Source organism: Ammodytes marinus (genome assembly GCF_949987685.1).
Source record: "Ammodytes marinus genome assembly, chromosome: 24".
In the NCBI taxonomy this organism is placed as follows: domain Eukaryota; kingdom Metazoa; phylum Chordata; class Actinopteri; order Uranoscopiformes; family Ammodytidae; genus Ammodytes; species Ammodytes marinus.
The window spans coordinates 13,302,275-13,317,937 of NC_137228.1; the positions used below are offsets into that span (position 1 = coordinate 13,302,275).

At 42.0% G+C, this 15,663-nt stretch overlaps 1 protein-coding gene across 2 annotated transcripts; it reads left to right on the forward strand.

The window, feature by feature from the left end:
• Window positions 1–2,546: 2,546 nt before the first annotated feature.
• Window positions 2,547–4,455, forward strand: LOC307269705 (POU domain, class 3, transcription factor 3-B-like; the record flags this gene model as incomplete). Of its 2 annotated transcripts, XM_080052712.1 has the most annotated exons (3): window positions 2,571–3,824; window positions 4,192–4,272; window positions 4,420–4,455. In XM_080052712.1, the coding sequence occupies 3 exons, from the start codon at window positions 2,571–2,573 to the stop codon at window positions 4,453–4,455; spliced, it is 1,371 nt and encodes a 456-aa protein (XP_079908838.1). The 2 variants fall into 2 exon arrangements, with proteins under 2 accessions (XP_079908839.1, XP_079908838.1); XM_080052713.1 differs by lacking the exon at window positions 4,420–4,455 and having other exon boundaries at window positions 2,547–3,815; window positions 4,192–4,290.
• Window positions 4,456–15,663: the final 11,208 nt, after the last annotated feature.

A 15,663-nucleotide genomic window follows, 5' to 3' on the forward strand; every position in this document is an offset into this window, starting at 1 on the left:
CATACAACATAAATGAACTCCCCACAGCAGGGAACTTGGGGACCTTTTATAATAAGCAAATAAATAAATAACACATCATATATCAGAGAAGAGTGGTGGGTTTTTATATATATTTCTCCACGTGGTGATTTCGGGAGAGCATTTCCTGAAAGGCTTTTGGCTCTCCTTTTCATACCTATCTTATTTTTGTATTTTTTAATTTTGAGGGGTTATAGGAGCTATACGTCACTCCCTCGGTTGGTGTCACGTTTCTGCTGGCCGCCTGAGACGCCCTTTCTCAAAGCAAATGCAATGTGGGGTTGAACATGCAGTAATTTAGACCCCAAATCCTCACTGTATATTAATGAATAGAGCAGGGCCACAGTGCGTTTTGGCCCCTCGCCTGCCTATTCAATGTAAACAAATGCTCGAGGCTCCCTTGGCGTTTGAGCCCAGGCCAAATGAAAACTACTGGGAAGAGAAGAGGAAGAAGGGGGAGGAAGGGGGGGAGGTTGGGGTGTTGGTGCACTACTGGCATGGAGTACACAAGTTACTCCATCGCCTTATATTTGCCCTGAAATCCAATTTTTTGCAGTCAAATCTTGATGTGTGTGCAAAATTGATTTGTGTCAACACTTGAATGCAAATACGCATAATCCTGCCACATGGCCTCGTTTTACGGTCAGCTGGACTCAACAGTTTGCAGTGGAAACGCTCAACTCAACCATCGGGGTGCAAGTGGGGACCTTAGCTCTATACCACCCATGGGTGCGTCCGTGTAGGCGCAGCTCGGGGGTCAAACCACGCATGCATGCACCAACAAAAGGCCCCATCCATCTCCAGGCGATGTGTGCCTCATCTTTAAGGGATGGTGCGCCATATTAAGGGCTACACATCTCTATATTTGTTTCCTCTCTTCTCTTAAGCAGACGTCTCCGATCCCCTTAGGAAACTGCTCAATATGGCCCCTTGTTTTGGTTGTTGCCACTTTCTCTGACTTTCACTGTCCTTCAGTGAGGTTGCGTTTACGCATGGAAGCGTCCTCACAACCGTTTTTATTATTTTTATTTTACGAAGCCTTTTTGTGCACTCACCTCACGACCCTTTCACAGGAGTCGAAAAGAACTTATACACACAGTGCACGTCATGTAGCCGCCTATGTTCATAGGACAAGATAAAGCAGGTCCCATTTAAACTCTATTATTATTTTATTCATTAAGTCTTTGCAGTATTTTTCATGGGTGGCCCCAGAGGGAGTTAAACCCCACCTATAACCCACTTTATCAGTGGCAGTGTGGATTCCTGATTCTATTACACAATCAGATCAGGCTAGAAGATCATTCTAATTGATTCCAATATATCTTGTTTAATGCCAAAAGGCACGTACATATTAGTCCTGGAAATATGTCTGTAAGAGGAAAACTACTTAAACACCTTTTATTAAGTACATTTAAGCTAAATCTTTTTTTAACATTTACTTTCAAACAGGTGTACAAAGGAATACACATATTGAGACTTTCATGTATAAATAATAATAATCAAAGTTCACCATGATGGTTTGACTGTGTGGTCACAATTTATCGACCTTTTTATTTACTCCTTCTTCCTATATCTCTGTACTATTTACTACCAAGTTAGTGTTGCCCGTTTTGTTTGGACTGCAATTAAAAAGCAGCCAATCGGAACAGCCGGAAGGAGGGCTCGTGCGCCCCCCTCCGAAGCTGAGAGCTGTCAATCACACCGCGGGTAGCCAATCAACGGGGACGCACGGGGGTAAACATCCTCGCGTTGTCATGGAAGGGGGGCGGGGCTACGCGTCCTGTCAGGGAGAGCGAGAGCGAGAAAGAGAGAGATATAGAGAGAGGGTGGGGAGAGAGAGAGAGAGAACAAGCGAATGAGAGGAGAGGCTCGCGACCAGCGCCGTGCACTGTTCCACTGGATTGTACTTCAACGGGAGTTTGCGGTTGGCAGGTTTATATACATCAAAACAGAACAAAGAAATAGGCTCTACAGTGCTATAAAAGAAGAGAGTGAAAAGAATAGGCATCTCAGCGACTGAATTACAAAAGAGCCGAGGACACTCTGCTAATGTGTTTCTCATCCAAAGGTGGACATAAACCGGGACTTTGTACATTGTGGAGCATTTGCAATTTTTGTTTTTCTGCGAGCACCAAAAGTTTGTTCGGGACGACGCCTCTTTTCCTGTATATTTTAATTTTAATTTCTTCCCAGCAGCAGCGCAAAACTTTCCAAACAGGACTGCACATGATTTCGAAGGGCTTTTGAAAGAACCTGGATTTTTCTTTTTGTATCGCCGATAGCCACAAACAACTCATTCAAACTAGAATGTGCTAAATACATGCGGATTGTTTTCACTTTTCCTCCACTTATTTCTGAAGCTTTTTTTACATTTTTACGCGCGTCAATGGTATCGCCAAAAAACCTACCCCTATACTTTTAAAGTTCTGAATAATTCATGAGAAACAATTTGCCTGCTGCTCCGAAGAAGAAGAAGAAGTGACTGTACAAAAAAGAAAGGGAGGGGTGTGGGTGGTTTTTAATCCACAAACATATTCATAAGGGTTGACGGAATGGCCACCGCCGCTTCCAATCCTTATCTGGCCAGCAATAGCATCTTATCAGCGGGCTCCATCGTGCACTCTGACTCGGGAGGCGGTGGCATGCAGCCGGGCAGCGCTGCGGTGACCTCCGGTGGGGGCTACCGGGGAGACCCTTCGATCAAGATGGTGCAGAGTGACTTTATGCAAGGCGCCATGGTTGCAGCGAGCAACGGCGGGCACAGCATGCTGAGCCATGCACACCAGTGGGTCACGTCGCTCGGACCGCACGCCGCCGCAGCTGCTGCAGCTGCTGCAGCCGCAGCAGCAGCCGAAGCTGGCTCTCCGTGGTCGTCGAGTCCCGTAGGAATGACCGGCAGTCCCCAGCAGCAAGACGTAAAGAACCCCGGCAGGGACGACCTGCACACGGGCACCGCGTTGCACCACAGACCGTCTCACTTAGCTCCACACCAGACGCACGCTGGGGCTTGGGGGAGCGCGACCGCTGCTCACATTAACTCACAACAACAACAACAACAACAACAACAACAGCAACAACAGCAGCAATCTCTCATCTACTCCCAGTCTGGAGGGTTCACCGTGAATGGGATGCTCAGCCCCGGCAGTCAGAGCCTAGTGCACCCGGGTTTGGTGAGAGGGGACACGCCAGATTTGGATCACGTCGGAAGCCACCTGCACCACCATCACCACCAGCACGCCCATCACCAGCAGCAGCACCACGGCGGAGTCAACAATAACGGCCACGACCCGCACTCGGACGACGACACGCCGACGTCGGACGACCTGGAGCAGTTCGCCAAGCAGTTCAAACAGCGGCGGATCAAGCTGGGCTTCACGCAAGCGGACGTGGGGCTGGCTCTGGGTACGTTGTACGGCAACGTCTTCTCGCAGACCACCATTTGCCGTTTCGAGGCTCTGCAGCTGAGCTTCAAGAACATGTGCAAGCTGAAGCCGCTGCTGAACAAGTGGCTGGAGGAGGCCGACTCGACCACGGGCAGTCCCACCAGCATAGACAAGATCGCGGCGCAGGGCAGGAAGCGCAAGAAGCGGACTTCCATCGAGGTGAGCGTAAAGGGCGCGCTGGAGAGCCACTTCCTCAAGTGTCCCAAGCCCTCGGCTCAGGAGATCACGTCGTTGGCGGACAACCTGCAGCTGGAGAAGGAGGTGGTGCGCGTATGGTTCTGCAATAGGAGGCAGAAGGAGAAGCGGATGACGCCGCCGGGAGTGGCGCAGACGCCGGAGGATGTGTACTCGCAGGTCGGAAACGTGAGTGCAGAAACGCCGCCCCCCTCCTCCATGGACTGCAAACGAATGTTCAGTGAAACATAGAAAAAAGAGTATTTTATATGATGATATTAACATAGACTATCGCACCAGGATAGCCCACATTTTTTTGATACTGTGATTGTGAGGGAATATGAATGAGACTGCAAAAATGATGTTATATTTTTTACACCAGAAAAAAGCAAAACAAAGAAAAAAAATTCAAGCAAATCGTCTTTTGTCCCCCCCTCCCCTCACTCCTTTTTCCAACCCCCTCAACACCCTCATCAGCAAAACAAACAGCCTTCTTCCAATGCTGGCCCTGAAATGTCTTAACCTAAAAGGATCCTTTTCTGCTTTTTTCTTTCAGGGGCATTTTTTAGTAGATTACTTAAAAGATGCGAGTGAGGCGAGCGACCAGAGGGTGACAACTACAAGTTCATTCCACCAGGTAATTTTGGCGCATTAAAAACACCCGCCAAGAGGAAACCCACGTATTGATTTTTTTTTCCTATAACTAATTTTTTTTGCCCTTTTCCCCCCCATCTCTCCCAAAAAGACAAACATTCCCTCCTTGTTGTGCTGTTTTTGATTGAAGAAACACAAAGGAGCAGCGGGCATTTTGTATATTTAGAAATGGGACTGAAGCGCCTTCCTATCACTCTCTCTCCATGTGATGCCTATATGACAATAACAGTGGTGGAAAACTGCAACAATGCGAATAAGAGTGACATCCACGAAGCTTCCATTGTGATTTCCCAGCAAATTCGATTTAAATTTTTTTTTGGACAGCGTGGTTTCCTTTTCAAACACACACACCCACACACACACACGAAACGGAGGATTATGGGATTTTTTTCATCCCCATCTCGAGGCCCAGGACTGATCTCAAAGATTTTGTTGGGGTTATTTTTTTAATTATTATTATTATTATTGTTATTATTATTATTATTTAATGGACTTTAATGACACCTTGACGTGAGTGGATTTTCATTTTTTTTCTCCTCTCTCCAGCAAATAGAGCAAAAGACATTTGAAAAAGAAAGAAAAAAAAGACTTCGACTGCACTTATTTGAGATGGAAGAAAAAAAATTATGTTGCCAAGAGTGACTGACTGACTGACTGACTGAGTGGGTGCGTGCTGTGGATATACTATTATTAATGCTGCCCCTTTCTAAAGCAGCGTTCTTTGGTAGGTTTTAATAAACGAAAAACTCTGTAAAGCCGGCAATATAGATCACTAAGGTCAGATACTGATCTTGAGTTATTTACGTTCTATTTTTTTCATCGGAATTCTTACTTGTTTTTAATATTTTATTCGGGATACATATGAATTATTCCAAACGGTAATTTATTTCCCCCTCCTTCCTCCCAGGAATTTCCTGTGTACGATGCTTTCCCCCAATATTTTTTTTTTCATGTTTCATTTCAATATTTTTCTCCTTTATCTTTCTGTTGTTTGCCCTTATTTGTGTCATTTCATTTTTGTATTATGGTTTCTAAAAAGGAGCACAAATCACCATAAAGCTGACATTTTGACCGTTGTTCTCTAGGTAATAAGGGTATATTTTGATGTGATAATTTTTTGGATTGTAATTTAATTTTCAGTAGTGGTTCCGTACGAGCTGATTGAGACACAATAAATTTGTTAGAATGAAATGAAAATCACGTTGTCTTCTGAGGTCTATGTTTGGGACATATTTTATATTTTGTTTTTGGAAAAGGGGGGATGTGTTTGCATGCACAAGCAGCACGAGCTAATGAAGAAAATGGTGGACTATGTTGTCCCAGGTACGAAAAACCTCCGTTAAAATAATGCAGAACAAAGGACTCAAAAAACATAAATATACTTATTTGAAAACGTGATACATTTTTTTACTAAAATATATAAGAAAAAAAGAAAAAAAAAGATAAGTTGATGTATTAACATTGCATTCGCCTTATTGACAGCTCATAACCCCCACTGTTATCGCCCGGGCTTAAATACATGTCCAGCAGCGTTGTTGTTATCATCACCAATCATAACTGTTTATTACCATTTAAATGCGGTCAGTTTTCAGGCCTGACACACACACACACACACACACACACACACACACACACACACACACAAGCACGGTGGCTCGCTGTTGTGTTTGTTTACATCTACTGCCTGTTGATGCCATATTGGTCAGGTCAAAATGCACGAGCCTCTACAACATCAGACTCAAATTATATTTACCAAAAAAAAAAATTAATAATATATATATATATATGATATGATCAAAATAAAAGAAATGGAATGGAGCATGAAGAATTCCTAAAGGGAGCAAATTCCAAACACACAAGGCGCGTCCATCCATGTTGAGTGGAGTTATGGCAATCTGTTCTAATGCATGTCATGTAATATTTACGTTGCAGACACATCCATCCCATACTACTGATAGTATAATTATCATGAGAGCCCTGTTTACACACATGTGAGTGCAGACAGTTCAACAAAAAAAACATGTTATCTACACAAAAAAACATATATTTTTTAAAATAAAACTAACAATTAATTCACTTGAGAGACAGCAAAATGGAATTAATAGCAGGCGGATGCAGCTCGCAGGTGTGCACTTTGCAGGTAGAGAGAGAGAGCAGCGTGCGTAAAGATGCGGGGCACAGGGTCACGGAGCTTATATTGATTGTGTCTGTCTGTCTGTCTGTCTGTCCAGAGCTGAGCTGAGCTTGCTGCTGTATGAGACGCTGGAGAGCTTGTTTGACATGTCAGAGTGCTGCAAGATTCATATCAGGATTCTTGTTGTGTGAGGGAGTCTTGAAAGGATGGTTGTTTTTTGCGCGTATAAAATAATATCCAACAGATATCCTAAAGAGAATTGACACTATTGCATCTGTTATTTTATCTAGATAATTCTGCATTATCTAGGCCTATAGTCCGTGCTGTAGCTTTGGTGTTAGCAGTGTTATTGTTTTACATGACTATTTTTCCGTCACGGCTGCAAAGAGGCAAACGTGTTTGAAACTTTTTCTCCCCTTTCTTTCATTCTTCTCTTCTTCTCGAGTTGTCTTTCTCGCCTATTCAGCAAAACTCAACAAAACGTGCCCCACCTCCCCCCTCCCCTCGCTGCAGGATTTGAATTTCGCGGATGATTTCCCATACTAGTTGCTTAGCAACTGAATTCAATGATATAGAGAAAGTAGGCATCATTTTTCTTTGTCTCCATTAGTGGAAGTGGCAGCGGAGACGCGCCACGTCTGAACGCAGTTCCCCCCCCCCCCCCCCCCCCAAAAAAAAAACTTTGTTATGCTGTTTATTTCCAAAATGTGTTGATTTGCCGTGTTTTGGAAAATGTTCCAATCCAAACTAATGATGAGGAACATTAGGCTGCTGTTTATTTAGTTGCTATTGTTCAAAATTATAAAATGCATACTTTGCGTAAGCTCACAAAATAAGTAAAAACTGAATAATTCGCATTTAAAAATGCGTGCACTGTGAAGCGAGGCTCCACCGTGGCCTGTTAACCTTACGCTCTTTGTGCATTCAGCTCCTGTGCTGCTCCTACATGCAAAGTCACATGACGTGCTAGGATAAGCCCGTGCAATAGTTGCCCCGGCGCACGAGACTTTCAGTGCAACACTTTGAGCTTTCCTACAAGATGAAGCCCACATACATGCCTGTGTTTTTTATTGCAGTTGTATTTTAAGGCAAAAGACACAAAAAAATCAGACTTCAAATTTCATAATGGGTTTTGGTTGGACTGTTCTCTCCAACAGTTTTGCCTTTTTTTCAATTGGTCTTCAAAACCCGATGTCCATGTTTACAGCAGTGCGCGTGCATGTGCGTGTGGGCGTCCAGGCCCTTTACTGTAGCAGTACTTTAGTTTTCTATTAGTTCAGGACGCCAGTGGCCCAGACAGGGCAGTAGTTTAAAAGTATAACCAGCGCCTTTCCATCAGACACTGACATAGAAACATACAAAAAAATCAACTGTAATCACTCAGCTTTATATTGTATACACCTGCCTGAGCAATAATTAAATTATATATATTATATTACAATTAAAGACAATGTGTCTTTTACACTTTATGCTGCTATATGATTAGGCCCACCTTGAGTGTATTTAAATAACAGCTTTCATATACGTTATATTGCTGTTTTATACAATATGTTTTATTATAAGGCTGCACGTCTGGAGTTTCATTACACTTTTTATATATTAAATCACTTTAAAAAACGTATTGTAATTCTTTTATTATGTGTCTAGGAGGTTACAGCAGCTCAAATAGAAAGTTGTTTGCACTCTTAATGAGGTAAAATACAGACTCACGCTTTTATTATATCATATAGTGATTTGTTAGTTATTGCACTGTGCATCACCTAGGCCTATATGTATAAACGAAATGAAATAAAAACTCTATGGTGGCAGGCTCAATGTAACCTGAAAACGTATACGCATCCACAAAAGGTTTCCCCCATTCATGCTCCACGTGTCGAGCGCATGAATATGGATTATTGTGCGCATGGTCTCTGTGGGGAGCCTTCCTCTTCCACGTGGATTTCAAAATATCCCGGTATGTCTGGCTGGCACTGCTCATTAATATTTCTGCTATTATTTTTTAACAGTAATTACGGTGGTTTGTTTTCTTTTTATTCTGCATTTATTTCTGTCATTACCAAAGTGGCAACAGCGTCAGATCCACTTTTCCTATTCCTAAAAAATATTCCTATACTTTTTTTAAAAATTTTATAAATTGTAATATTATTTACAGCATAGACTGCATCAATTAATCTCATTCGTCGTCACTGGTTTCATTTTGGATTTTATTTCAAATGTAATTCAAATACATTTGATAGACTATATCTTTTTTTTGCAGTAGTTATTTTTGCTTCAAATGTACATGAATTGGCCATTCACAAGGGTCTAAAATGATGTGAAACGGCTCCAGTAATTTATTCACTTATTTATGTATTATTATTACTCTCAATATTATTATATTGATTATTATTTAGTATTGTGCACATACACTTTTCCACCTTTTCACAATGGAAAAAAATCAAAAATCAAATCCATGACAGCTTCTAAAGTACAATCCATGATACCGGTCCGGGCCTCCATGTAAATATAGCTCTTCTCAAGTCTCTATTCGTTTTTGCGGTGGTGGCAGCAGCAGCAGCAGAAGAAGAGGAGCCAGGACGTTTGAAAATATGTGACGTGACTCTCGGGGGTTTCCTCTCTATAAATTGTGAAGGTCATGGTTTTGTGAGCAGGCAGGATGGATAGGTAGAGGAGGGGGGTCTGAAGACAGCTCACAGACACACACACACACAGAGAGAGAGAGAAGTAATGTACTTCAGCATCTCATCTGCCTGTCTGTCTGCATTTCAAAGTTTCCTCCCTCTCTCTCTCTCTCTCTCTCTCTCTCTCCAAATGCGGATTTAACGCCTTTAAATCAACAACATGAGCGATTGTGCTGGTGGATTGGAATTCACAACCGAAACGCATTCATAACTGACAAATAGTCCCGTAGAAAAATCTATCATTTCCTATTTAAATATGTCAAGTTAAAGTGAGAAAAAGGCTTTGTATTTATAGCATTTGAACTGCGCCTAAACAGAATAATATAAAAGCCCTTTATAATAATCCTCTAGTTGTTTTAGTGTTTGTATTGATTGAATGTTTTTCTAAAAAGAGATACGCTACATTCGTGTCATCCCATATAATAAACATCATATTCACAATGATCGTATAACTGCCCAAGAGGTGCGTAATAAGATTTAAGTAACTTTTTAGTATCTATACTGTGACACAGTAGGCCTAATACAAAGACACTTTATACTTGAAGGTTTGATTCTCTTGGCATCAACATATAATATCTGTGTCAATTCTACAATGATTTAATTGCATTTTCGCCCTTTTGTCATGCACACATATTGCAGCATTGTGAGTTCTATACAAGGAAAGAAAGAAAGAAAGAAAGAAAGAAAGAAAGAAAGAAAGAAAGAAAGAAAGAAAGAAAGAAAGAAAGAAAGAAAGAAAGAAAGAAAGAAAGAAAGAAAGGAATTTTATGTAATAAATCAGAGACATTAAATTTGTGTTTGGATATGTTGTCACGTACTGGTCTCATTCGTGTTCAAACTCATCCTAAAGACAGATTTTGTCATTTTTTAATATCAAACGTTTCAACAGGAATAAACTGTAATGCTGCTTTTCTATAGTGCATAATGAAATATTCACTCTTCCCTTTCTCATAAATGAAATGCTCGGAAAACAGTGGTGTGTGTATGTCTAGGCCTACTAATAGTATATTAACTTATTGCAAAGCATCCAAACCAGTTTATTTATGCTTTTCAAAATAACAACAATTATTTTATGGTTTTACACAAATGATTTCCTCAATAAACCAATCTAATATAATCCAAACATATTCCCTATGCTCTGCGATTGTCAGGCATCGGAGTGGGTCTCCCGTCTGCAGCTTCCCTGACCTACAGCGCCACCCAGTGGCCGCGTCACGCATCCACCACCGCTGCTGACATTATCTCCACTCAGATCAGCTGCTTTAATCAAAGGTAACTAATGACGATGGCATTTTGATGTAGTTTTTTAGTTTTTGGAAAGGTTTAAGAGCCTCATTATATGTTTGACTGAAAATTGAAGAGATTCCCTGGAAGTCTTGTTTTTAAAATATATTGCCCTGCAGTGCAATCATTGTTTCATTAATAAAAAGTATCCTAAATTGACTTTTATTTAAAGTCGGAGTCAGCGATTCTGGGGAATGATTGTTGTCAAATCACTTTTTGTCAAAATCATTGAATATCTCCTAAAGGGACCTCTACCTGTACATACTGAGTGTGCCTTAAACAAAATCCAGAGATAATACATAGCCTAGGCTCTGTAAACTGGTATGTTAACGTAAGGGCACACTGTAGCTATAAACCAATCAGAGCCTATACTGTGTATTAGCACTGGATTTGTTATTTTCAGCGCCCGCACAGTACAGGTAGCGAATGAGGAGATATTCACTGATTTTGACAAAAGGTGATTTTGGCACAAGCATTCTCCAGAATAACTGACTCCAATTTCCGTGTAGACCTCTGTTGATTGGCTGCATGTGATGACACTTTGTTGATGCTGACGTTGTCCATGATCACTCCAATGGGTGTTACTGCAATAAGGGAGCATCTTAGTCTTTCATGCTATATTTCAGTTATAGAAGAAGAAATAATATCACTTAGTGGGGGAATAGTATAAAAATGCAACATTAGTAAGTGCCAGAGTTTAATTAAAGGTGGGACATTTTCTTGTAGCGAAAGATAAAATTAACCCATTTAATCCCAAATTTTTTCCAGACATGAAAATATCCAAATCATGTGCTATTGGTAACCCTTTGAAATAGTCTATCATTATTTTGGGAAATTTTCATGGAAAAATAGGTTAAAAAGTGTGTTTTATTGTCGGCCACAATTGTGACCGGTGGGATAATGTATATACTGATTTTATGTTTTTCTTGTTTCCAGTCATCAAATTTCTCATAGTTCAGCTCAATTATATCTGGGTTGGAATATAGAGCTTTGTTACTGGCAGTACCAGTATCAGCATGTATTAAAATATGCTAGTGTTCTTTATCACATGTTAGTGTGACTGTTTCACATATGAAAAACATGAATACGACAAATGAAAGCAAAAACGAAAAGACACCCATCAGCATTAACATTATTATCTTAACATTTATTAAAACATTCATATGGTAACTTTGTTGTAACATTTGACCTTGCACTTTTGTTTAATACTAGTAGTATTTTAGTGCATAATTCATTTTAACATTGTAATTGTAACATTTTAGTGCAACATTCACTGAACACTATGGAGTAGTCATATGCGTCTTTAAAACTAAACGGACCACTCAGAATAGAGGTAACTTGCATTCAAGTAGAAGCCTGCACTAAACAAAACTTTACTTACTGTACATAAAGGCCTCAGAACTAAGTGCATGTGCATCACAACTATGGTCATTGCTTGACTGATATGAACTGACCTTTTCAAAAACCTCTTTTTTGTCAACATTTCATCCTATAGTATGTTTTACTCCTTATTTCTTGCAGACTTTTCTATTTTTCTTTTATTGGCTTTTCTAGCCCTTTTTTTATCTATCCCGATCTCTTTTTCTACTGCCCATGGTAGGCCTTGAAACATTCAATGTGCAGTGGTGCTGTGCATTTTTCACATGCATAAGTAGTGCGTTTGTCACAATGACGACATCTCTGGAATCGATGCATGGTGTTGATTGGCCAGTGAGAAGTTTTGTCAAATCTTCCCTGATTTTCTACAGAAGCAGCCAGTAGAGACTTCCTTCCGTGGCTCAGTGGTTTTCTGCCAAACCTTTGCATAAGAGACTGTGCCACTGTACGTGAGAAGGTGAGCAGGTCAATGGTCCCTCCTATGACATCTCTGTAAAAGAGATGGCTGTTTGTTAGTGCACTGCTGAGGGACCATGCAAAGATGGGCCACCACCATTTTTTGGACCTGATCGAGATGTGGTATCTTGAAACCTGTAGATCGTGAAGGTCAACACCACCCATATGCTCATTGTATTGGTTGATGCATTTTGGCTGTTTGACTGTGTCAAATGCACGCCGCTGCTTGTTCCATCTCTTTACAGAGGTCTCACTGTATTTATCTTCCATGTTTGTCCCCACTGTGACAATGTTGTTGTCTTTCCAACGGACCAACAGCTTCTCTTCCTCAGTCAGGACTTCAGATGTTCCCCGGGGGAATTTCATGAATTTTTTCTGTGATGTGAATGGGACATCAAACAGACGATTTTGTCTCATTGTTCCACAGCTCCCATACCCTCTTTTTGTCATTTCACCGAGGAGTGCAAGCGAAGTGAAGAGGTTGTCATGGAAGAATTTGCAACCTTGAGGCACTTCAGCCTGCTCTGCAAGGCCAAGAACTACGCTGGGTCCCTGACCTAACCCAGTCTCAGGAAGGAGGGTGTGGGAACCACCATATGGCTCCATGTGATGCATGTAACCACTCGATGAGGCAAGGCTCCATAGCTTGTAACCAAAACGGATTGGTTTACCTTTTATGAATTGCTTACATCCATGTCGGCCATAGTATGGGACCATACTTTCATCCACTGACAGCCATTCCTGAAATGGCATGATTTTATATGACTGATTGAGCTCAGCAAAGATGGGCCTGACTTTAAAAAATGGATCATCAGTGATTTGAGTGTTATCAACCACATGAACTGATGCCATTATTTCATCAAAGCGATTTCTTCGCATTGTATCGGAAATGCTTTCATTGTGTACATCATTGTCAAGTGACCAGTACATGTGTCTTCTTGGGACAGAGCTGTACCCAGATGTGATCAGTATTCCATAGAATGTTAAGAGTTCATCCATTGTTAGACTCAGTTGCTTGCCCTTGGTCTGGGTGGAGTAGAGGTTGGACATTTCAAGGGTTAGCTCTCTAAGGGTGGGTGGATACATTAGTAGGAAAACATCCATTGGGCTGGGGCAGTTTTGTTTAACACATTCTGCAGCATTTGGGCTGTATACTGTGTGTTTTGGAATACCTGCTGTGACAGGCCTCTTAGATCATTTGAAGGTTCGGTTTTTATTTTTGACCACTTGCAACTTGGTCCTTGGCTCGTCTGTCTGCACCCTGTCTGTCTGGTGGGTAGATGAACATGGCTCTTCAGAATCAACAGGAGGTGGAAGTGGGGTAGTGGTGAGGAGGGAGTTATCATCACTGATAACATCTGTTTCATAATTTCTTTGCATAAGTTCAGCACTTGCGTTTAGCAGCCTAGCGGGCAAATGGCCTGTCTCACCCTCAAAGTCCATGTCTGACCCATCACTGTCACAGTCACTGACGACAGCGTCTTTCTCACTTTGAGGGACAACTGTAATGTTGCATGCCTTGTCTGAAGGGTCCACAAGGTCCAACATACAGAGAATTTCATTCAAAGTTAAGCTAAAAGGAAGAACAGAGTAGAAAGTTAGCTAGCTAGCTACACTGTGTTATCCCACCGGTCACTATTGTTGCCATCAACAACTTTACTCATGCTGTGACCATACTGAACATAGTTGAGTTAAGGTAAATAGACCTGTCAATACTAGACACCTTGAAGATGATGTGTACCAAAAATATTTGTCTCATCTTTATGTTAACCCTCTTTACTGACCTCTTTTGTTGGTGCTTTGATGCAGCCATCCTCCTCGGATGGTGCAACCAGGAAGTAATCAGCTCTGATCATGTGACAATTTACACTAAACATATGAAACTGCACAAATGTGTTTGGGAGTTTTTTTAACATCAGTATTTTCTGGAAATAGGTTGATTCTCCATTCAGTAACATTTTTAGGACCTTTAAACTGGAAATGTTTTTTACGGTCACTTTTGTGACCGATGGGATTAAATGGGTTAATTAAATGGAACCAATATTTCCAAAGAGACTTCGTCAGGACCTAGTGGCAGGAGTGGCACGTTATCAAGTGAGTTATCTTTGAACACGTTGCCCAGAGAGAGTAAAGTCGCAGCCTGTGATGTCAGAACTTCTCGTTCCCTCTACCCATAATCCCTCACTCCCGAGTGAGATCTGAACCTATCTCCGCCCCCATGCATCAAGCCAGGCCCATGCATCTTCCAAAAATGCGTCCAAAAACCCTAGTGTCAAAGAAAAAAGCCGGTCAACATTTTCAAAGGACCAAAAAAATATTCGCAGAAATTTGACGCCTGCCGCCAATGGGTCGTTGCCAACAATCGCTGTTTACGTTGGCACGGCCGTACAGAGAGAGGGATTCACAGGTTGCCAAGTAATGACATGGTAACCTCGAAAAATAAGTAATGAGGAAGACATTCTCAAATTACATGTCAGGACTTTTCTGCTTCATGAGCACAACACATCACACGCAGGATGATGACTTCAACAGAGAGATTCTGAAGCAGATGGTGTTTGGTAGTGTTGGATTAGGGGTAATACTTTGAGTGACACTTTTGACATTTAGCACTTTGTCATTTGAGTTTGTTATCAGGACAGTCACATTTTCACATCAACAGACCGACAATAAGGACGCTTTGGTTCGATTGAAACAAACTCGGGTTCACTTTCACTTTTGCTGCGGTTCGTTTGCGCAGGTTAGAACATAGCGATCATACCAGAGGTGGACCAAACAAGCAGACCGAAACCTTGTTGAAGAAGTGGTCTTGTTACACTTCCAAACCAACTCTGAAGCGGTCCCTTTAGTGGGAACGTGAGTGAGTCCAACCCAACGTGTGTGTGTGTGTGTGTGTGTGTGTGTGTGTGTGTGTGTGTGTGTGTGTGTGTGTGTGTGTGTGTGTGTGTGTGTGTGTGTGTGTGTGTGTGTGTATGTGTGTGTGTGTGTGTGTGTGAACACTCATGTGGCTGTGTCTTTGAGTGTCTCCAAGTTGGATTTAATTTTCTTCTTTGTGTCTATGTGTTTGTTCTATCTTTTCCACAGCAGACGGATCGATGATCGGAGAGAGACAGTGGCAGGGGTCTGTTGGTTCCTCAGCCCCCCCTCACACAGGCACACACACACACACACACACACACACACACACACACACACACTCCCCGCTGGCCGGCCGCTAGCTGGGGTCAGCCCGTCCCAGCAGGCCGTGCGTTCCCCCCCGGCAGCAGTTACCAAGGTGACAGCATGTCAGCTCAGTGAGGGCGGGAGAGGGGAGCGACCAGGCAGCCCCATGCATCACCAGCTCTGATGGGTTTGTCAATACCGCTTAGATCCAGGGGGAGCCGGCCGCTGTGACACACACACACACACACACACACACACACACACACACACACACACACACACA